The sequence below is a fragment of the Ascidiella aspersa genome, chromosome 1, assembly GCF_963924565.1.
Source record: "Ascidiella aspersa chromosome 1, kaAscAspe10.2, whole genome shotgun sequence".
Classification (NCBI taxonomy): Eukaryota; Metazoa; Chordata; class Ascidiacea; order Phlebobranchia; family Ascidiidae; genus Ascidiella; species Ascidiella aspersa.
This window is the reverse complement of record NC_139447.1, coordinates 11061603-11085287: the sequence shown is the minus strand read 5'-3', so window position 1 is coordinate 11085287 and position 23685 is coordinate 11061603. Positions and strand designations below refer to the sequence as shown.

Below are 23685 nucleotides of genomic sequence, written 5' to 3'. Positions count from 1 at the left end.
CCCGGACATCGCACCAATCGTCCAATTTCAATGCAGTGTCCAACGCTTGTGGCGTTTCTGCAATCCCACCAATGGATACCTTAAGAGAGAACGATCCCCTAATTATTATTTTACTTCAAATAGGTGTAACCTAAGTTGCAGATCTACGCAATATGATTTCTCAGTAGTGCGTTAGTAAAAACCGTGCTTACAAACATTTTCAACTGTGTGCACTTGTGCAGGTATTGTTTTGGTATCGTCGGAAAAGTGCACTAATGCATGACTTAATGAAATTTCGTTTAATCGTTAAGTTTAACTAAAATATCTCCTAACTTCTTTAACACAAAGTTTAGATAATGCTTTGCCAGTAAGATTTTACAAAGTGTTCACAATCGAACATTTCTATAACACTAAGCACAAGTTAGAGTAGGCTATTTAAGGGGAACGATCCAATACAGAGAATAACTAGCTTTCGACGTTAAAAACCGCGTTCTTCGTTTTTTTCAGTATAAAAAAATATATATTTATCTATATGAATCGTTTAATAACTTTTCGGCTACACGTTTCACCAATATAACATTTACCTTCGCCAATCGATAGTAAACTTGAAAGTAACAGCAAGGCAACAATCGGAAAGCGGTTCATACTATTTTTTTACAAAACTGATATAATACTTTATGAGAATCGTCACCAACTGGGCTGTAAGCTGATGTTATGTGGTTATTTACCAGTTTCAGCTTAGTTTTTTACATGCAAATAAAACAGAGTCACGTTAGACGATTGATATAGATATAAGGGCGAGGTGACTTTTGGATTGGCATTTGGCCGGTGTTTTGTTGACCCTTGTAGAGGTACTATATTTACACTTTGTGGCAGCTGGTTTGAATTACAGGGCATAAAATGTACACAAGACAAATAAAGGGACATATAAAAAATAAATGAAAAAAATAATAATAAAAAAAATAAAAAACAGTTAAAAAAAAATAAAATAATAAATAAAGGGACATACGAGGTAAAACGCTTCAACATTTTATCAAGGTTGTTTTTGCAAATTGTTTTTTTTTTGTGCAAGTAGCAATTAAAAGAACCATCACCAGAAATGCATAAAAACACTCATCTGTTAATTTTTATTTCTATACATTGCTGCAAAGCGTTGCGAAACACATAGCAGGTCAACCTTTACAAATTTTGTTTGTTTTATTTTTAAATTGTCCTAAACTCACTAGAAACAATAGGAAAAGGCCCTTGCACATTTCCGCACCTGCCTTATTACCATCTATGTCGGTCTCCGGTCATACTTCCAGATAATTCTGTTGTTATCTAGAATTCGCCCGATTTGCTAAACATATTTCATTTGTGTGTTCTTATTTTAGTGTACTTTGTTTGCATTCAGATTTCACCGAAAATGCTTTACGTTGTTTAAAAGCAATTTTAAATTTGTCAGTCGAAACAAGCCTAGTTTGTCTTGCAACAGGTGGTTTATATACATAGCCGGAGAAGCGCAATCGTGGAGGTAAAATGTATGATGAATTGATTACAGGTTATTCTAGGTCTGACTTCAGTGTAAATTTTTATTTTCTTCGGTAATTTTAATTCTATAATCTATTTTAAGAAAACCGAAATTTTTTTTGGGGGGGAAGGTCTGAAATGGAGCCTAAATATTTTACTTGATGCAGTCTTTCGCAAAAAATTTGACCGTTGATCGAACAGCCTTTATAAACATTGGGTACGTTTTGCTGATAAGATTCTTTCAACACGGGCAAAAACGCATTCGGTATCACCCAAAATATTAAAAGTCGTTTACATTTTTAAAAAGGCTTCGCCTTGTGCCAATCTCTCGCTGACTTCCCTCTCAAAGATGAAGTGCACAATATCAGTTAGTTGTTTCGAATCTGCCTTTTTCCAAGATAGTTAATTTTAAAACTAATCGGTCAAAGTCAAACTATAGCAACCTATAGCAACACATTAACTGAAGCATAACGAAACTTAGTCAAAAATTGATTGATATAAGTGGGTGTTTTCTTTCATGCACACATCGCCATCTTGCAGGATTATTTCTTCTAAACTTTTACACAATTTCGATTTATATATACAATTATTTTAAATAAATGTATAGTAGGCGACTAACTTTGGCATAAATGGTTTAAAGCGTTTGAGACGGAAAATGAATAGATTTTGTGCAGTAAATATTAACATATTTATTGAGAAATGCAACACCGAAAACTAATCGCCGTCAGTGTCCTTCAATTCACCGTGTCTTTAAACCAGATATCAATCTTTGAGTAAATCAATTTCATAACATAATAGAAACATGTAAATACTTCGCAACACATTTTTTTAAAAGCCTGTGCGGTGGTTTTTACCATAGCGGTATGTCTAGTAGTTTTTTGTTCACTATTTTTTTAATCGTCTTGGCTTAATTTCGATAAGCTCTAATTTTGTGACATTAAAGTGTAACTTTTTACGTCTTTCTCCTAAAACAAACTAAGAATTTAGTTTTATAACCTACTCGAAAATTGCCTGAAGACACGACCAAGTTTCATTCGAGCATATAGCCATATAAGATAATCCGATGATCTTATTGTAGGCGTCGCAGATGCAGTTAACAATGCTGTCGTTAAGGTAATTCGTAATTACTGGTTGGTGAGGGCCGTTGGGAAGCACAGCTGGCGAACCATCAGTAACCCTCTGTAAAAAAATAGATTTATAAAAAGACGTAAATAGGCTATATAATACGAACGTCAAATAATATTTGCAAACGGAACCGCAGCGAAAAAAGTATATGAGAAATATACTACGAAGCTGCTTTAGTTTTGCGGGCAGTCAGTGATTCAGCAAGTTAGCCTAGTTGTGGTTCACTTTTAACGCTATAGTTTATTTTATATTACTGTTGCAGCCAAACGCCGCGTTTCCATATTGTTTAAAAAAATATTAATAGAAATCTTACTCGGTCGTGCCTTTTTTAATAACGTGTGCTTTGCCACCAAGGAATTTGTTAGTTGCACATAAGTAAGTTATTACTGTTATTGACGTTTAGTTAACCGCAATTCTTTATGATTGTAATAATACATGGTCCAAACCCATGATTAATAACACGTTTTCTCGAACAAACTTAAAAGCCCGGAATTATTCTAAATCCTGTAAAGTGAAACAAACCGATTGATGTACCTACTCAATTCGTCAATAGTATTGTTGAACAGATGAGTTGTTGAAAGATAAAATTTAGTTTTTTTTATTCCTAGCAAATGTTCCATAAAATATTTAGGGTATGTCAGTTCCCAAACTGAATTAAACTACGATAGTTTTAAACATGTTTGAGAATGCTTCTTTTTGCACAAAAAACATTGAGCAAGTTTTTTTTAAGTTAAATATTTGAAGGACACAGTAAGTCAGGGTTGTCGACCAGTGGTAAAAGTTGGCCGAAAAATATGGTACACCGTACCAGTAAGATCACTTCCATTGGTTACCGGCGGGCAAAATCCTTATTTCACCAGGCCTTTTTGTCTTCTTTTTATCAGGCCAACCCATCGTCTTGCATGTATTAAACTAATAGTTCAGTAGTATATTTTTTCCCTATACATTAAACAATAAAGCGCCGTTTGCACTACAGTTGCGCTGAGTTGAGCTGGACGTAAAATTGTTTTCACTACAGCTGCGCTGAGCTCCGCTGGGCAAAAAATCGCTCAAAAACGTGAAGTTTTTCTATAGCTAAAAACATTTTTTTAACGTTTTGTATAAGGCTCAGCTCTACCGAACGGATCTTATCAACCGGTTATGGCGACCTCTCTTAATGGAAGAAGTGTTAACTACATGTGCAACGCATCTCGTCTAATCGCCGGCTAAACAATCACAACTTGCATAAATAGAAATTGGACGGAAGTTACAAATATTTGCCACCTAAGTACGAACTGAAAAAGATGTATTTTCTTGTTTACTTTTTTTAAGATCTTTGGGGGGTAAGCTCCAACATATCTAACAGTTTACTGTGTTTCAAAAGACTAGGCATAGTGGAAATATTTAAAAGACTTTTTCAGCGGCATCTATGTCAGAAATCATTTTACAACAAACCAGGAAGGAAAATGATTACCTTCTAAGAATTTACTTCACTTAAAAATTTGTCTAGGATTGCAACTCTTTAAGACTTTTACGTAACCAAGTACCCCGCTTACCGCTAAACCAAATCTCAAAATATTGCTTGTAAGTCTCCAGCCTGTGAGGTAACAACGCATTGCGTGTACTGACAAGGTGTACCGACACGGCCTCTGCAAGCAAGGCAACTTTAAAACTAAACGTTAATTTATTTTAATGTATATCCTTTCTTGATAACGCGGACGAAATGTTTAAAAAAGTCATACACCCTATAAAAGCGATCATTTACAGCTAATTTACAGCACAATACACTTTATACCTGAAAATGAAATTACAAAAATGTTTTCTACTCACAAAACCGTCATATTGCAAGACAATATAGAGATAGGCGTATCTACTTTTAGTCAAATCATCGGCATTTATTGATGTTTTTAGCTTTTGATGATTCGATGAACTGCACTGATTTTGTGGCCACAGTAAAGTGCACCGACCGAGCATTTGCAAGCATGGCAGCTTTGGAATGCCGAGATTCGTGCAACAAGTGCGAAAGTGACGAAAAGTTTTTGCTAAAATTCAGTTGTATAACTATAGTCAGTTGTATAACGCTGTGAAAACCTAAAAGTTAATGATTATTTTATTCCTTTTATTTAGCACGACACCACCCCTTACACCCGGCCTAATTGTAACAGCTTCTGGAAAATTGTTATCAGATTGAACTGCTGACATTTCAGCGATCACAATGGGCCCTTTTAAATCTAGTTATATCGTTGGGTACGGTTGTACTGCTGGAGATCTTGTAGGTGCCCCTGGAGGCAGCTTAGGAACTAACCTTTGTGTCGAAAACGAAACTTGTTTTTTCAACGGAGACAAGTTACCAACATGCGTAAGTGATATCGAAAACCTTATTTTATTTCTTAGTTTGAAGGCAAAGAGGGAGCTTGGGTACACTATGCACGGATCGAAAATGTAGCTTGATAATAAATTGCAAAGCCAAAAAGGTCGAGTAAATCGACAGCATCTTGAATAAGAGGAAGCTGTTTTTGCAAAACCTGTTGGAACAGCCTAAATGTTTTTAAATATTGGTGGATCCAACACAATTACATGAAAGAACTTATATCATAAATGTTACTAATGTAAAACCTCACTATATATATGTTGCTAACATGTACTGTATGATCTTAATCAAAAGAACCTTGTTGTAATTAATTTTGTTTTTCGACGTTTCAAAAAGCGAATATAGGCCGCGTTTTATAGGATGAATGGCACCTATTCATTTCACGTACTTATTTAACGAAAAAAAAAAACACGAACAAACGATAAAAAATACCTCGCTATAACAACTGACTATAGCCTCGTAACTGTTGAGCAGTTATCTGTAGCACTCTGAGAATGTCACGTCTATTTTGACATTCGTAGTATAATGCTCTCTAGTGAATTTTACACGATTTTAGATCAAAAGTAACTTACTGAAGTCACAAAGCCACAACGAAACAAAAAGTCCTGAACTTGTCAACGTGCTACCGATACCTTTTTAAAAATGAGGGGCTATAATCATTTGTTATCGAGAAGCGACTTTATGTTTTTAATCGAAATTTTTTCATTTTTATTCGATTTGGTGACCTATTGTACGGAAGAGCATGACCTGTGTAAGCCGCCAAAATGCTGGAGAAAATATATCAGAGGTGCTAAGTTGTTTAATAAGCATTTACTTTAGCAAATGAAGGCTATATGATTTATTTCCTTCAGAGTTTTTGTTTGAATTTGTTCTTTTTTAAAATATAAGTTGGCTGTTTCTAAATATTTAGGCAAAGATGGAAATAAATAGCGAGATTTTGACATGAAGGTAAATAATCTATAATGCGAATGAAAGGTAGGATACAATAAAAGCAAACTTATTTCTAAATCGATCAAATTTCATTTATTGTAACATCCTTTCATTGCCAGTTAAATAAAACTATGTGGGTTTTCTAGTTAAACTGGAAACTCCATCAGCATATCGATCAATCAGAGCAAATATTCATTAGGCGAAATAATCAAAAAAAGTACTGAAAATAGATAGGGACATATCTTGCTTGCCATGCGGGAAGTCAAAAAGTGTTTGATATACGTTTTCATTTTATGCGAAAAACGCGTTTCAAGACCTCTAAACAAATATAGTCTATACAAATCGATTATAACATTTTAAACTAAATTTTATTTATTGCAAAATTTTCTCTTTGTTGTTAAAATAATTTCGTTCATAAAACATTCAGTTCTATCGGTTACATTCTCCCTTTCTTGTGCGTCGAATAAGATTTAACAACTGCTAAGCATGCTTTTCGCACCTCATTAAAAAGTTCATGCGTCTATTTAAACTGGCTGCTTATTGAATGTAACAAACTTTCTTCACAAAACGCGATGCGTGCAGAATTTTACTGCTTTGTCCTTACGTCACATCACAAGTGTTATGTCATTGGTTGGAAGCTCATAGGAAGTAGTCAGCAAATTTCTAGAAGGGTCGGTCACTTGTTTGAGTCAACACACATAGTCTCGAAACGCTTACGACACAACTGGAAGCCATGGCTGAACATGGGTTTATTACGTTGTAATGATTGCAAGTTTGTTTTTGTTCGGATAACGTAGGGGCACTGATGTACAAACTAAAAAATAAAACTAAAATAATTGCAAGGGCGTTCAACCTGCGGTCCGCTAATCAAAAGCAAAGTTCTGTCGATCCCAAGTAAAACACTGATCTATATGTATAGAAGTTTACAAATTGTATGACGATAAGTTTGAAACGATTAATTATAGACTGAATATACAAAATGTAAAATAAAATATTGTTTAAGTTAAGTAGGCTGTCGATAACAAAGCTATGTTGGCAACTATTTGGGAACACATTAAAAAATAACATCCGAATATGTCGAGTTGACCACCGTCGAGCAGACTTGGACAACTAGCTAATTCTAGTTTTCTAATTTAATGAATTAGAGAAAATGCGTCTAATTCTTGTTCTAATCTAATTTGGAAAAACTGAAATGTTCTAATTTTAATTCTAGTCTAATTTTAAAAAGCTAAAATCAATCTAGTTGTCTAATCTGCCGTCGAAAGCGTCAACAGGCGCTGTGCTTGCTTATGTTGTAATGTGGCCCTAGGAACATAAAAGCGAAACATATATTTTTTTTTAATTTGCGTTGATTCGCATTAATATAGATGTGCTTATCTTTAATGCGATTGTTTCACTAATTGTTTTTATTATTTATTCGACTTTTGAAAATACTCAAACAACCAAAATCGCGGGTTACCAGAGGACCATGCCAGTTTCCGGTCACTGTATGTAAATGACTATAAGAAAAAGGTAAACTAGATTTTATTCCAAAGGAGAAAAGCTAACAAGATCTATGAAAGTATCTCAAGTCGCTGCTAACATTATGTGTACCCAAAAAAAAAATTCAATTTTATTCTAATTAACCCTAAAACCAATTTGGTACCTTAGGTCCCAACCAGTAACCACCTAACATCATTTCAAAAAATTACAGCACGTTTTTTTGTTTTTTTTTTTGGGGGGAGAGTGATTTTTGGATAGACCTACCCGGTTTGTTACATCGTACATTCCCATACTCTGTTACCCCGCGCTCACTCTAGTCTGCTGTCTTTTTGCCAATCAACATGCAACGAAAAAAATGGAGACCTAAACGATTTCGAAAGAGCATACATATTTTATTCTGTTTACACAATAATAGGCACTGGTAAAACATTCAAAACGCAGGGGTTAACGATTCAATATCTTCCAAAACAAACATACAATGCAATTTTACCAAAGTCTCATTTTAAAGTGATAAAAAGTACAAATTTTTCTTCTTATTTTGATTATATTAGCAATATTAAACTTTCAATAAGATTATCGTCGAACATTCCAAACTTGTAAAAACTGGTACTTTTTTGGTGGAACCAAACACATAGTAAGCATTCAGTTAATATACGAAAATACACCAGATAACAACAAAATATATATATACGGTAGAAGGCTTATGGTAGCATACATGAAAAATCAGGGAAACAGTAAACGAAATCTGGAAAACACTTCTGATGCTTCATCCCAAACAGATCCGAGGAATTTGTAGCAATTCGTTTGACCAACGCCACAAGCTACTTGACTCAAATCTGCCAAAAATATAAGTTCAACAGGGATGAATATGAGTCACCAGTTGGCTCTCGGTAAAACACTTTTATTGATTAAATACTGCACATGTGTAACATTGAAAACATGTGTTGGAAGGTTTCCTTTTTGTTTAACTAACAATAAAATGGTCATACAGGGACCTAAGCGTTTTCTTACAAGTCTGATTTGAACCAGCATAGTTTAATTGTTGTCTGTTACCGAAAAAAAGGTTCCCTGGAGTACTAGTGATAACCAGAAATTTCAATTTTGCCTTCACATATAGCAATTTGCCGTTCACTTAAGTAACAGTTTTAGTTTTTCCTTTCACATATAGTAACAGTTTTGCCTTCGCATATAGTAATTAAGGGGGGTGCAAGGGCCACAGTGACAAAGCCCCGACATATAGACACGGTAAATATTATTAAAAAAACATGCAGCGTAAATGAGTATGCCAAATGAACAAACACATCGTTTTTTTTTAGATTAAACCGAGGCCTTTAATGAACTGAACGTAATTTTAAATTCTGCTAAGATCCGAAATTAGTAAATAAGTCCTATTTCTGATGGAAAACTATGATCAAGGCGCTTTCTTAGGGTGCAATTAACTCACAATCGCTTGTTGCGTTGTAATTGGTGTTATTCCGTTGCAGCGTCGTCATCGTATACATCTCACTGACCAGGGGAATTGCTGGGAAAATGGGCAGGATCGTTTCTGCAAAGGATGCGATAAACAAGATTTTAACACTTCGCCTTTATAAATGTGAAAACACCCGCTGGCAGGGTGTCCTTTTTCTGCCCAATTATTTACTACAGCTAAAAAAATTAAAAATTTGCAAACACGAATACAGCTGAAAAAATTAAAAATTTGCAACAGAAGGTCTTTAACACATTGCACACTTATCCAAACAACTGTTTGTTAAGAATAGCGTACTTTAAGATAAATTTTTCAACTGAAATCATAGTTATACGCGGCCATGAACCCTGCAACTTGCATCTATACGTTTACTCACCACTTCCTGAGATATCGGTGACAGAGTGCGAGATGAACAGGGTCACGTTTTTCCTCGAGTTTGCTGGCATGCGTTCAAATATAGGATTGTTGCAACCATTAAAGAAAGTGATAATGTTGTTCGACCCACATGTGTATGATGCGTTGCTAATCTGTTAAATATGTCACTTTATACGCACATAACTAAAGTATATCCTTGGCGAATGAATAAAATTGAGCCTCACTGAAAACATTGAAACTGCCCAGTTTTTAACGTGGTAGTTTAGCATATGATAAGTAGGGCGATTATTTTAAGACTCCAAGTTTGGTCAAAGTCAAAATTCGACACAAATAGCTGGAGTCCGTTTTAAACATAGATAGTGATGTTGTCAGAGGTTCGAATGTTGATGACATTATTCATAAGGTTGGTTCACACTAGACGCGTCTGGCGTTAACGTAAAACGTTTTTAAAATTTCGGTTGCGGAAGTTAAAACAGTTAAACTTTGACGCTTTCAGTTAGAAACAAGGAAATTTGCCGTTAACGCTGGCAATCCCTTAAGTGTTAATTGGACGACGCTAGCGTTTTTTGCCAGACGCTAACGCCACAAGCAAAACGCGTCGCCGTCTAGTGTGAACCAACCTATACGTATGCTAGCTGTAAGTCAAAGAATATGTAATTTTAAATATCGGCTACATTAATAGGGGAAATGTGGGAACAGTGGATCATAGGGACCAGTGACTGGGGAGCTTTTTTCCTCTTTAAAATAGATATTTGAAGATTTTACATAAGAAACGATTTTTGAGGCAAAAAAGTAAAATTATGTTATCTAATAGAATTTGCATTTTGTTCTGGGATCTAGAACAGGGTTTCTCAACCGTGGCCGTCGGCCCCCTTGGGGTGCCACGGGCATAACTTTCTAGCTACATCGTAGTTTGCAAAACCCAATTACACAAGTGTCTTTATTTATAAAATTTGTATGGTAACTTAAATTTGTGATTTTAATTATGAACTTTCTTGTAACGTATTGTAACTCATATTTTTGACACGTTATTTGATTTACCTTCCAGTTGCCAGTAGAATGTTCAAAGTAGAATATTGTATTCTTTTATTACGTTTTATCGCGAAGTTTAAATCCTAATCGTACGTCTGCGGGTGGCAAGATTGGATAAAGGCCTGTCGCTGTGGCGAAGCAATTGCTGTGCTATTTTATATATATAGCCATGTGGTGCGGCGTCAGCGTTTTTTCGGGCAGCCTATTACTTGAGGATAACCTTCGCCTAATGTTTCAGTTTCCGTCAAACGCTGTTGGGCACGCAACTACAGTAACTTGAAATGCCTGGTGCATAAATGTTCCCATTTCCTTAAAAAGTTTGCAAAAAAACATTCCATCGTGAAACGCGCAAGGTATGCTACGGGATTACTCAAGTTTAACTTTTAGGCCAATATTCAGCTAGATTATGCACAGCGTATTTGGCAAATGATAGTAACGCATTATTAAAATAAAAATCTAGGAATCATCTCGGCAAATGCAGTAACAAAACAGAGTCGAATACAAAAAATACCTCGCCGGAGTCCAAAAACGAGCTTTGCAATGACTATAACTAAGTAAGTTTAATTTAAAATGACTGATTTGTTAAATTAAAAAATAGGTGCATTTATTCAAGTTTTCTCTTCTTACATTTTGAGTTAAATGCTGTGGTATGTTGAAGGGTAGATTAAACTTCACGTTACGACCTCTAAATGCTATTTTACGACGCAAATAAAACCTGCAGATGCGAAATCGTCAAAAGTGACCCACTGGTACCACATCTCCCCTACACTATGAGTCTAGGACACTTAATTACATTTATTACATGTTTTTTATTATGTTTGTGTTATTTTGCAGTAAATAATTTGAATTTTTCATGTATGTATTTTTACTACTTTTTGTAGCTTCGTTTGCAAAATTAGGCCCTTCTCTGGTAAATAGCCTTAGGCCTTCAGTACCCTTAATCCGGCCCTGAGGACCAGAATTAAAACAACTACCACGATTTACATACTTTGTGCTAGGGGTGGGCAATTATTTTTAGTCGCGGGCCGCATGAGAAACTTACAATGTCTTGGCGGGCCGGGTAAAAAAAAGGATCTGAAATACACGAAATACGACTTCCAAAATGTGTGAGCCGAATGTTAAAAAGCCAACTAGACCTCGCGCGAAGCGCGAAAAAATTGCGACTATATTTGTATAAAAATGCAAATTTCAATTTCAATTTAATAATTTTGTAATTTAAATTTAATAATTTGATACAAAAAACTCGTATTTTTAAAGCTTTAAGTTATCAATATGTTACTTGCGGTACAACATTCATATTGCTAAGACGATATTAAATTTGGAGAAACGCACAACATGACACTAAAATAGGTTGACAAAATGTGAATCGGTATATTTCGGGGTTTAGAAAACGGTAGCTATTTCGTTCATATTTTAGAGACGGAATCGTGCAAAAAATATATAAATATCAGGCTAAGCTTGTTAAACTTTTGTTGGAGAGAGTGCCACAGTGCAGAGGACGCTATTTGTCTGTAAAGTTGACAAAAAATCACGTGGAGCATACGAGAAAGACAATAGAGTTCGCGCGAACCGTGAAAACAATTTTCGTTTTAGGCTAAAAATCGATTTTGTCGGGGTCTTGAATAGTTTTCACTTAGCCTATGAATTTAACTAAAATAAGCCGCGGGCCGGATTAAACTGCTTGGCGGGCCGAAATCCGGGCCGTATGTTGCCCAGGTCTGTGCTAGAGTGTACTTGTCCTTATTATCAAGTCACATTGTGTTTTGTGTATTTGCTGGTTGTTCATTTACGCGAGCGTAAATTCAGTTGCAATATATACTTTGGTCAAGTTTAGTACTAAAATTTTGTGACGCCCGATACCGATATCAGATGGTTTGGATAAAAAGTGGCAAACGGCCAGAAAATGTAATTTTGTCCCATGAGTTTTGTAGTCTTGCGATATCAAGCATGGTTTAGCTAATGTTCCAAACCGTGCCGAATGTCGACTGCATAGATCCGAAGTCCCGAACGTTTCTTTCAGGTGGACAAACACCAGCGTGCTCCAAAACGGCTACATCACTCGAAGATGCGTCAGCCCAGAGTGCCAAGCTGGAAAACGTCGAAGCAAAGCAATAAATATAGTGTGTGGCACAAAATGGCAGATGGAAACGTGTTTTACGAATTTTATCCTAATTATTTTAAGCCCAAGGGCGAACGGCCACATTATAGTGTTTGATTCAACTCGTTGTTCAAGAATGGGCGTTTTTTCATCACCATCACGTTTTGGCTGTTAGCGTTTTAGATAAGAAATTCATAATGTCAAATTTTATTTAAAAACGAACTGCAAAAGTAACACATATAGCCACTGACAAATTAACGTCACGAACGCCTTCCAACAATAACAGGGCAAAGTTGTACATAACTTTATGCGCAATCGAAACTTAAGTATCATAACATATCGCTAGCACTTATAGGTTGCTATTTTGAGAAATAGTTTTTGAAAAGGTCTGGTCATATTGAATATGTTCCGATAACGCCACTTTTCATCTTGCACCTCGTGATATCAGTCTGGTAAGATAAAAACAAATCGCACTTTGTATGAAACCGGCATTTTTTACAATTAACGAGTTTCGGCGGGCAGACAAGGCAGCTGTGTTGAAATAAACGTAATTTATTCCTATGGCCTTATCAAAAATCAATATATCTAAACCTCTTAAGATAAGTCTATAGCCCTTTATGCCCTGACAACGTACGTGAAGTAAATAAACCAACCACTGGATTTAAGTAACTTAAGTCATTTGAAGCGATACCAACCATAATATTAACCGGTTATCATTCACCCACCTCTCTCCGAACGATCGTTGTTGGATGAAGTTTTTGAAATTACTGGGGTTTGCGTTTATTGTTGACGGAGGGTAGACGGGATTTATTCCTATAGCGCTTGAAATGTCCGTACATCTATCCACAGGGTCGTTGCCATCGAACACAAACAACACGTTAACTGCAAAACAAGCAGTCTTATTTGGTGGAAATATTTCCTTCCCGCGGTTTACGACGCACATCTCACTATTATATTTCAGAATGATTTTCAGGTTTATGAGAACTACTGATGGATCGTGCTCGCACCAGTAGGTTCGTAGTATATCGCTGTGTGATCGTTTTAATCGTTGAAAGCATACAGTGGCTCAAGTCAATAATGCGTTTTTTCTAAAATGACTTGTCTTAACTTAAGTTTTCGGACAAAGAATTTGACGTGAACTTAGTAATTTAGCCAAATGACTTGGATCGAATTTAAGTGTTTTTATTTCACATTTTGCCATAAAATTGTTTATCTCAGTTGTTGCACGTAAAATGATCGGGTTGCCAATTGTGTTTTTTCATTTTTTGCTTGACCTTTTGCTCCAAATTGAAGAGTTTACCAAATTTAAGGTTTTATGGTTTTGTTATGATATCAGTGATGTGACACGGAGATGACTTGCTCTATTGAGTTGACTTGGACTTGATTTGGGCAACTGATTATTTGAACTGGAACTTGACTTGCTATTTTTTGAAAATATTTGAATTGGACTGAAGTCATTTCATAAATGACATGAATTGCCTTAAGTGATTTTCAAAATAACTTGTTTACACTGCCATGATTTAATAAATAGGGCGACCTTATGTCATAAAGAATCTGCAAAAAATATTCTAACGATACTATACGTTCAGCTATAAATAAGGTCAATGCTCTTACATCCTAAATTTTTGCTCTAAATATCCGTTATGATTATCAAACAGTCTTCAATGTTAAAGAATACTCTCTTTTGTATCGACATATTTTAAGAAATATGTACAAGTTCTAATTTTTTTTAGGGTGGAATTGGTTTTAGAGATTAAGGTTAAGAACCGCTGGATTAGGATAACAGCGTAGATATGGAGAAACGTGGTGGTTTTCATTTTGCACTTTGACAGAACTTAAACCGACCTTCTATACATTCGATGGGCGAGGTCAGAGTCGTCCATCCGCTGCCTTCGATACACATAATGGTGCTGTCCAGTGGGCCTTGCGCAAAATAGCCATTCGCGCAATAGTACGTGACCGTTGTATTGTAAGAGTACTGGGTCTGAAACGGTGTATAGTTGCCGTTGGTGAGTGACGGAGGTTCCAGGCAGCCTGTATAGGGGGTAAATCGATTATTGTTTTAAAGAATCCACTGCTTGGACAGCTTGCTGTTCAACAAAACAGTAAAACAAAACAAGTGCAATAGCGTCGGGCAGTCATTCTGAACGACCACGCTTGGCCATTGTTTTTTTTAAGTGCTAACTTTAGGGATTTCTTTATAGGGTTCCAGCGCAAATATTAATGTGGATTACAATATAGCGATAACCAGTGTTGTAATGACTTAAGTCAAATGACTTGAATGACTTGACTTAAGTGCACTTAAGTCACTGTTTTAAATCACTTTACTTAACTTAAGTCATTTTGGTAAAATTACTTGACTTGACTTAAGTCTTTTAGACAAATAAGTCAACTTAGACTTAAGTAATTGAGTCAAATGACTTGGGTTTAATTAAATGTTTTTATTAACCATTTTATAATAAAAGTGGGCTATTTATGGCAAGTTTTGCACATATAACGATTAAATTGCTACATGTTGTTGTTTGTTGTTATTTTTAGTCGAAATATTGTCTATATTCGGTCGAGTTTACCATTTTTAATGGTTTATCGTTTTATTATTATATTAGTGGTTTGCTTTGGGTGTGACTTGCTGTAATAATGACTTGGACTGGGACTTGACTTTTATTTTCTAAAAAGACTTGACATTAAACGTAAGTTATTTTTTTTTAAATGACTTGACTGGACTTAAGTCATTACAAAATAATATGTTTACAACACTGGCGATAACTTCCTGAAAAGCAAAAGAAAAAATGTTGTTGAACTTAAGACTTTTTTCATATTTAATACCGATTTTAGAGAGTTTGTGCAAGATCGTCCTTTCAGGTTTAGATGATAGCCTATATAAGCAATTTGCAGTGAAGCCCAAAAAGGATCAAACATACCTATAACGCACGAAAGCGGATTAAGGTTGGTAATGCTCCACACCCCTCCTGCGAGGCACTCGGCGGACTGAGGTTCGCCAAAGAGATTGCCGGCTTTGCACGAGTAGGTCACGTTTTCACCAACCAAATACGAAGAGCGGTCGGGGGTTAGGTTAAATTCGGCCGAGGCGGGTGGAAAAGTGCAACCTGGAAGAGAATTTCTAAGGTTAAGCTTGAAAACAACATGCGACAAACCCGAGCAGTGAGCACGTGCTGCAAGCGCAGCTGACCAATACGTAATATGGAAAACAACCTAATGCAAATCGTGTGTGTCGTGGCAATGGTGCGACATTCCACAAAATGTGTATTAAGTAAGCATCAAATAAAACACGGAGAAACGTGGTGGTTTTCATTTCGCAATTGGACAGAACTTAGACCGACCTTCTATACATTCGAGGGGCGAGGTTAGAGTCGTCCATCCGCTGCCTTCGATACACGTGATGTTGGTGTCCAGTGGGCCTTGCGGAATATAGCCATTCGCGCAATAGTACGTGATCGTTGTATTGTAAGAGTACTGGGTCTGGAACGGTGTATAGTTGCCGTTGGTGAGTGACGGAGGTGCCAGGCAGCCTGGATGGGGGGTAAATTCGAAAAGGACAGCTTGTAGCATGAACAGTAAAAATAAAATACAATAGCGTGGGGCAGCCATTCTGAACGAACAGGCTCGAAAATCGTTTTCTGAAAACCACTAAGCGTTAGGGATTTCTTTATACGGTTTCAACGTATAATAATAATGAGGATTTTACAATATAGCGACAAGTAAAAACAAAAATATTTGTTCAACTAAAGACTTTTTTCACACTAACAAAAATTTAAAAGAATTTATACAAGATCGTCCTTCAGGTTTAGTTGATAACCTATATAAGCAATTTGAAGTGAAGCCAAAAAAAGGATCAAACATACCCACAACGCACGAAAGCGGATTAAGGTTGGTAATGCTCCACATCCCTCCTGCGAGGCACTCGGCGGACTGAGGTTCGCCAAAGAGATTGCCGGCTTTGCACGAGTAGGTCACGTTTTCACCAACCACATACGAAGGGCGGTCGGGGGTTACGTTCAGTTCGGCCGAGGCGGGTGGAAATGAACAGACTAAAAACAAATGTATGATACAAATAGCGTGTGTCGTGGCAATGCGGCGGGATGTCACAAAATGTGTATTAAGCAAACATCAAATATAGCACACTATAACAAATTTGTTATGTTGGACTTCTAAATGATTTTTAATCACCTTATCGCCGTTGAAGGCCTACTATTCTTTTGTCGTTTCTTGAACAAATATGCCCAGTGCAACACTAACTGCTTAAAATTAAGATAAAACAGATAAATGTGAAAGTCCTACACCTTAAAGCAGTGATTTCCAAACTGTGTGCCGCGGCACATTAGTGTACCTCGAGAGATTGTCAAGTGTGCCGCTAACTTTTATGTAATTTCGGAAAAGAGAATGTTTTTATTCCCAATGGCATACACGCAAGCATTTTAGACATAAATACGCATTATTTATTACAAATTATCCATTTAGAGACATTTAAATGTAGTTTATCGGGTGGTAAGGGCGATTATAAAATTCCTCTATTGTTTTTCTGTTAAAAGTGTGCCGCGAAATAGCTGAGATTTGTTTAGTGTGCCCAAAAGTTTGAGAACCACTGCCCTAAAGTATAGAGTTTTCAAACGTTCTTTTTTAGGTGTTTGTCGAACTTCCGTTATATACATAACAAACTGTATATGCGCTCTCATACTTTCTTTGCACTCTGGTGCCGTTGAATTGGACCAAGTCGAACCCTGGCAGAGGTTGAATTCGGGTCCCACCAAAACAAGGGGTGAGTTGCACGTGTAGTTGACCCGCGTTCCATCCAGGAATGTGCTCCCAGTTGGCATGTGGCTGCCGCCCGAAGCGATTTCAGGCACCGGGCCGCATTCCAGGGCTGTGAGTAAATTATTAGAAAATATCACTAACGGCCCAACAGTAAAATAACTTCTTGTATTAATATAGCCGGGTTAACATATAACAATGACCCTAAAATCGCCCTACAGGCTTCTTTTAAAAATTTTAGATAAAATTAGTTAAAACATAAATCTAACATGATTATAAGTACGTAACAAACTTGTTGGCAATTTCTTACGAATGCACTGTGGCGCTGTTAAATTAGACCACATGGAATCCTGGCAGAGGTTGAATTCGGGTCCTTGCAGAGTAAAGCTCGGGTTGCAAGTGTAGTTGACCCGGGTTCCAATCGGAAATGTGCTTCCAGTTGGCGCATGGCTTCCGTTCGATGCAATTGCCGGCACCGGGCCGCAATCTGTGCGACATTAGTAAATCCATACTAGTTATACCTAAAACACTCAAAAAGTATAAAACAACGTCTAGAATTAATATAGCCGCGATACCAATAAATACACATAGCTTGGAAAGACTAATACAGGACGGATGTTTAATACTCATAATAAGTCAAGATAGAAATCAGACCTTTATGCTTCAACATTAGACCTAAAAAGCCAGAATAAAATTTAAAATGACTTTTACTTTGTCCAAACCGCACCACTAATTTATTACTAACTCCCGCAGTAATTTTAATCTTCACCCACATTCCTCATTCATTACCCACCCCTTAACCCTAACAGGGTCAGCCATTTCAGTGCCAAAACGGCGGCACACCATGGCTTTGACAGACCGGTAATCCTCAATCGTTCCATACACTTTTCCTAGAGTTAAGGTGACATTAAGACCATAATGGTCTTAATCCGATAATTTTGGGCCTTTCTCTTTTTTCATTATAGATGTTTCATCTTATTTGGCCTTATTATGTTGTTGATCCTAATACTATGGTATTATCGCCAATCCGCTTTAGATATTGTTACCGTATAAGGAAAAAGGAAAAGAAATGCCACTCTTTAAAATAAATGACACTCTTTTAAAAGAAGGACACACTTTAATATATACACATAAGGCCCCCTAAAAGCCTTACACTATACCTGGTACGCATGTTGGTATGTCATCTCCGTTGAAAAGCCAAGTGTCATTATTGATGCAAGTGTTGACAGGAAATAATCCGGAGATGGTTCCCGCCGTACAACTGTATTGGACTCCATATCTTACTTTGAAGGGAGCAGTGGCGTTTTCAGTCCAAAGGTCCGTAGTGACACTTAGCGGACCGGTGAGGGTTACTGTCAAGTTGGCGGTAAGCGGGACTGTTGAGCAAACTAGAAAAAATCAAGTTTATTAAAGCGTTGACGAAATATGTAAGGTTCGGGAAAATGCTACTAAAAATTTATTTTCGAATCCCCCGCAGTGTAATTTCCGTATGCTAATATTGCAAATAAACTTTGTCGAAATGCAGCAACATATAGTTGCAGGAACGTCAAATCGAAGTTTATTAAAAGAGCCTCGACATAAACTATGCAAACCAATAATAGCGGTGTGAATGTCATTCTCCTAGTCAGCTGTTTCCGAACTGGACAAGATTAGTGCAATAGGTATGATTTTATCGTGTATATTTCAAGAAATGACTGCCCTGCTACACATCTTAACGTAAGAAATTGAGACAAGACGGCACAGAATAACCGACATGCCTACATGAACAATTTTCCAATTTATATAGAGTTTTATTTCAATGTAGCGTTTATTGACGGAGTTCAAAAAACTGTGCCGTCTTTACTTAACTTACCAGGACAAGTGTTGCAAGTGGTTGCACATTTCAAGGCCAGTTCTTCTTTATAAGCACTAACGTCACAATAAATCTTTAAAAAGTCACAATTGAGTAGAGTGTCGTTACAATCTGCGAATAAAAATGCGTGTTTTTAAGCTTCTTCTGTTAGCGGCTTGGCCTTTTTTATGTTTTAGCATCGCTTATAAATCGACTGCCACTCGGAAAAAATACAAACAGTTTTTCGTTAGAATTAAAAGAAATGTTTTTTGTTAGTCTTAAAGAGAACGATTCACAAGGACTCTTTTCACGTTTGAAAACGATTAACAGAAAACTGATCTAATATAAATTGCAAACTAATAGCTAGTGGAAACCTTCTTGAGTATAGGTCTCTGACATATGTAATGTATAAAAATCATTTTTCGTACTGCGCAAGCAGGCCCGATTTCCTGTTGTCCACGATCCACCGAGGCAGGTTGTCGATTCTGATCCAGGGAGCCCAATAAACTGATAGAACGAGTTGCATGTGTAGTTGACCACGGAGTTCGCTGCATAGGCCGCCTGCACTGGCTGGAAGCCTCCGTTTTGAAGCGCAGGGGGAAGACCGCACGAACCCTCTGAGGAACAAATTGTGCAAACCACTTTTATTAATGGATTCTGCCCATATTCACTCGACTTTTCGGCAAATCCACGCCGCTACAAGGTGTTTCGATTGATTAACAAACTTGTCTGCTGTATATTCGACTTTTTGTCGTCCCCGGCATACCTTTGACTTATCTTATCAATGTTTGTTCTTAGAAAGAAAAACTTTAATTCGAAACAGAGTTTGACCGGACGTTTTTATGTTCACTTGCTTTTAAATATTTTCGTGATTTGTTCCAATTAACAAATAAACCAATTCTTAAAATTCATCAAATTAATCCATATCGCTTTAAAAGACAGTAAATCTGCGTAAAAACGGCGTTTTTTTTTTTGAGAATAACATATTAACAACTAAAAGGTAACAAAGGTGCTAAGCGCCAAAGCGAATTGTGCCTTAGCAACCCGGAAAACATATAATATTAACACCAAATTATAACTATTGCTGGTCCGTATGTGCCGACGTTCAATAATTTCGAGGTCTGCTTTCTGACAGTTTATTTCGAGCCTTGCCTGTGGAACAATTGGCAACAAGAGTGCTCCAGGTCGAGTTCGATTGACAGGTGACTGGAGATGTGACCATAATGGTTGCTGCTTGGTCAGTGCATTTGTACGTGAGCTGATGACCGATGAAGAAGGGTGCCGCTGGCATAACAACGGTAAAACCAGAAATGACAGGAGGTGAAGGACAAACTAAAAGCAGAACAACGACTGGTTTAAGAGGGTTTTTCGCCAGCAGTATGAAATATCGTCCGCTCGGCGATTTTAAGCAATTTTAAACATTATATTCCCGATGGTCTATTTATAGATAGTTACTTTCTTTAAAGTATATTAAAGCAAAATTACGTAGCGTTTAGGTCCTTTGTGATCAATGAAATACTACAGTAAATAAATACGAGTTAGATATCGTTCTTGCTCTTCTCACAAAACCGTTCCTACCAAAATAGGTGATAAAACGTGTAGTTTGCTTGGCGGTATACATTATATTTATTATCCGCTGGGAAAAGTAAATTTTAAAAAATGACGTCACACACCGACTCGCCAACTTATACCTGGAGCGCAAGTAGGGGCGACGCTCGAAGACCAATTGCCATCTGTGCAAGAGTTTGTTTCGACGCTACCGGGCAAAAAGTGAAATCCAGAGTTGCAAAAGTAAGTAACTACAACGCCGCCATTATGATTTGTTCCGCTTGGAGAGTTTCCGCCATTTGTGACCTGTGGAAGGTTGCTGCATGCAGCTAAAGAAAACGGTATTAATGGAGGTGTTACTTTTCGCAATGGCAACAGTTTCTAAGTTGATTCGGTGTTTGTTAATTAAATAGCGTATAAGTTAAGGCATCACAAATAATAAGTATAGTCTGTTTAAAATACATAAACATGCTATTCAATTATGTTTTATTAGCATTCTCGTTAGTAATGGGTCCGGCTGCAAAAATGATAAAGATAATTAATCCTATTTTATATATCATTAAACTTCAAAAACATAGACTATAGGCACAGGTTGTACCGTTTAACAATCAGAAATCCGGCAACAGAATAAAGTGTATTGATAACAATTAGTCATCGGTAAAATTTGTCTGTTCTGCCAAACGCACAAAAGAATGTTTGGCAGTTTTGTAGTGACTAACGGCAATGCTTTCAAATGACTTGACTTGACTTTAGGTCAAAATTATTTTTTTAAATTGGATTTTTATGTGAATATTGATTGAAAAATCTTAGGTTGATGTTTGTTTCGTTTTTCATGTTCACTTCCTATTAGTGTCTATAGACATCGCCAGCCTACGTTGTTGAGAGCATTTTTAAAGGTTTGCTGACTACCAGTGGAACGCACCTCAGTTTTGTGTTCGTGCTACATTGATATTTTCGGCATATAATAAGTAGCAAAAAGCTATAGGCCTACTGTATATATTTTGTTTTACGCAGTAAAATTGTTAAAACGATTTGGAGTAGTATACCTAAGTGTACATTTCGAGTTAGTGATGAGACGAGCGAGCTATATTTTTTTAAATAACGAGGTTTTATATTTTTAGTGTGGTAAAAGAGAAAAATATATAAAATTTAATTTTGAGTAACAGGAATTTGAACAGAGGGAAATGGATAATAAAGTAGAAGGGGTTAAAAACCCTTGGGCTAAAGTATAAATATACAACACTAAATGTTTTGTTTTATACCGCCAGGCGTCAAGAATTGTGAAACATTTTATTTAACCTAAAAAGCTAAACAAACTAAAAAGATTGGACAGTTAAGTTCCAGGATTTCTTTTTTTAGGGATAAACCACAGAAACAAAACAAATGGCTGTGTAATTCGCAATACTAGTTTACTTACAGCAAGAGTCATCGCAGGTTTTGCGGCATGAGGAACTGATTGAAGTCTGACCGCATGCACTCTTGTACTGAGGACAGCGGTCAAAGTCATCAACACAATCTAAAAGAAGTATATTTAGCCATCAAGTTTTATTTTGTGAAACAACAACCGTAATTAGTGATGACCTATACAATGGATGACTTCGGAAAGGCTTACCGAAATATTTAGGCCAAAACAGGATTTTCAGGTAAAGCCAGTATATAAAAACAGCTATATGTGGGGTTGTTCGAACTCACGACCTTCGGCCAAACCGGGAACGTTGCTCTACCAACTATAAGCTACGCATGCTCATTTAGAGCCGGTCAAGAAATGACCATAATCACTGTTTACTGCTGTAACACAAGGGGATCAGCGGCCCGTTTTGAGCAACTGAAACATTCACATACACAATGTGTATATTCTGTGATCAAACTCTTCTAACCAACTGATCACAGTATACACACATTATATGTATGGAAAATAACATTTATCGAACCATTAAAAATGTTTTATTCCAATGTTGCTTTCCGCCTACAAATCATAACGTATAATAATTGAAAAAACATTCTAGTCAGATAGACAAAAGTTATATACTACTTTGTAGCGCAGTTGGTAAGGGTTTTAATATAGTTTAAGAAGCTGTTTATTTAGTTATACTTGGCTAGAAACGTGTAAATTGTTACATTTCATCTTTGTTAAATAAAAATAGCAAAAACTAAAATGGGAGATTATTTTTCGGATTTTTATTTCTTCTAAAGCCTAGGATTTACCTTGCTGATAACTCAAATGAACGTTGCAAAGAAAGATGCAGAGAAATATAGATAAAGATGTCTTCATGTCGACAAATAAAACCACACTTTTTCTGTTCCACCTATACTCTAACAAAAATTTAAACTGTAAAAAATAACCCGTTTTAATTAGAAAATATATTTGCCGTTAATGGTACAACTGACTTTTCAGTCAGGAAATTGAACATTACGCGTTGTCGACGCATTATCGACGGTATTTCTGGCAGAAATTCCACATATGTTTCTTTGCATTTGAAATTCTAGTTTGCAATGTCTATAAAATCAAAAGGTTAAAGCGACCCTTGACATAAACTAAATTTTTGCCTTGTCGCAAACTCACATTTTTGGCAAATCAACTTTTATCCGAAATGCTCTGGCAGTAACGGTTTGACTTAACAACCAAGCAAGCCTATAAAGGCTCTGTACGCGATCAAGGAAATACATCTTATTGGTTTACATGTCGGAGGAAGCCAGTCGACTGAAGAAAACAATAGGATCTAGGGATTTCACGGAAATGTTTAAATCATTTATTGTACGTCACAACCTGTGCTGTCGCCCGCATGCAAATCCGTATTTAAACAATTGTACCGGCGCGATGACTAACACCAACGCGGTAGATTCGTCCGGTTCTACCAGCCCTAATGGTAGACTGTATTTCGTTGCACCGAGGTTTCTGCTGAACGTTTAGTCTTTGCTAAAACCCAATATAAGCGGTACGATACGTGGCTGATGGCAGAAATAATAATCTAAAACATTAAACCCCGTGACTTTCTATATTTTAGTAGCGCAAAGTTAAGTATACATTTTGAGGTCATTTGGAAATTTCTAAAAATTAAATTCAGCAAGTCAAGTAGCCTACAATTCACTAAATATTTTTATGAATCTATCATGGTCGAGATCTGTATTTAAACCTCTCGCAAAACGTAACTCTTCTAAAGAGAATAGCTTACACCCCGCAAATCTAT

General features: G+C 36.5%; 1 protein-coding gene across 1 annotated transcript; it reads right to left on the bottom strand.

Annotated features, from left to right (window-relative positions):
• Positions 1 to 7781: 7781 nt before the first annotated feature.
• LOC146167474 (sushi, von Willebrand factor type A, EGF and pentraxin domain-containing protein 1-like) lies at positions 7782 to 22819 on the bottom strand. Its single transcript, XM_083389315.1, has 18 exons — positions 22703 to 22819; positions 21915 to 22013; positions 20641 to 20826; positions 20102 to 20281; positions 19378 to 19566; positions 18971 to 19081; positions 18279 to 18506; positions 17429 to 17605; positions 17045 to 17230; positions 16212 to 16397; positions 15690 to 15878; positions 15270 to 15455; positions 14194 to 14382; positions 13074 to 13230; positions 12221 to 12338; positions 9220 to 9370; positions 8820 to 8921; positions 7782 to 8211 (listed from the first exon to the last, which is right to left on the bottom strand). Exons 1-18 carry the CDS (start codon positions 22767 to 22769, stop codon positions 8099 to 8101), a joined length of 2814 nt encoding a protein of 937 aa, XP_083245441.1. The 5' UTR covers positions 22770 to 22819; the 3' UTR covers positions 7782 to 8098.
• Positions 22820 to 23685: the final 866 nt, after the last annotated feature.

Excerpts from the sequence above, each read along its gene's own strand:
- LOC146167474 (XM_083389315.1), bottom strand. The coding sequence starts at position 22,769 with ATGAAGACATCTTTATCTATATTTCTCTGCATCTTTCTTTGCAACGTT. Across the intron at positions 22,014-22,702 it reads TCATTTGAGTTATCAGCAAG|ATTGTGTTGATGACTTTGAC; the intron begins GTAAATCCTAGG and ends TACTTCTTTTAG. Across the intron at positions 15,456-15,689 it reads GCCCCTCGAATGTATAGAAG|GTTGCACTTTTCCACCCGCC; the intron begins GTCGGTCTAAGT and ends ATTCTCTTCCAG.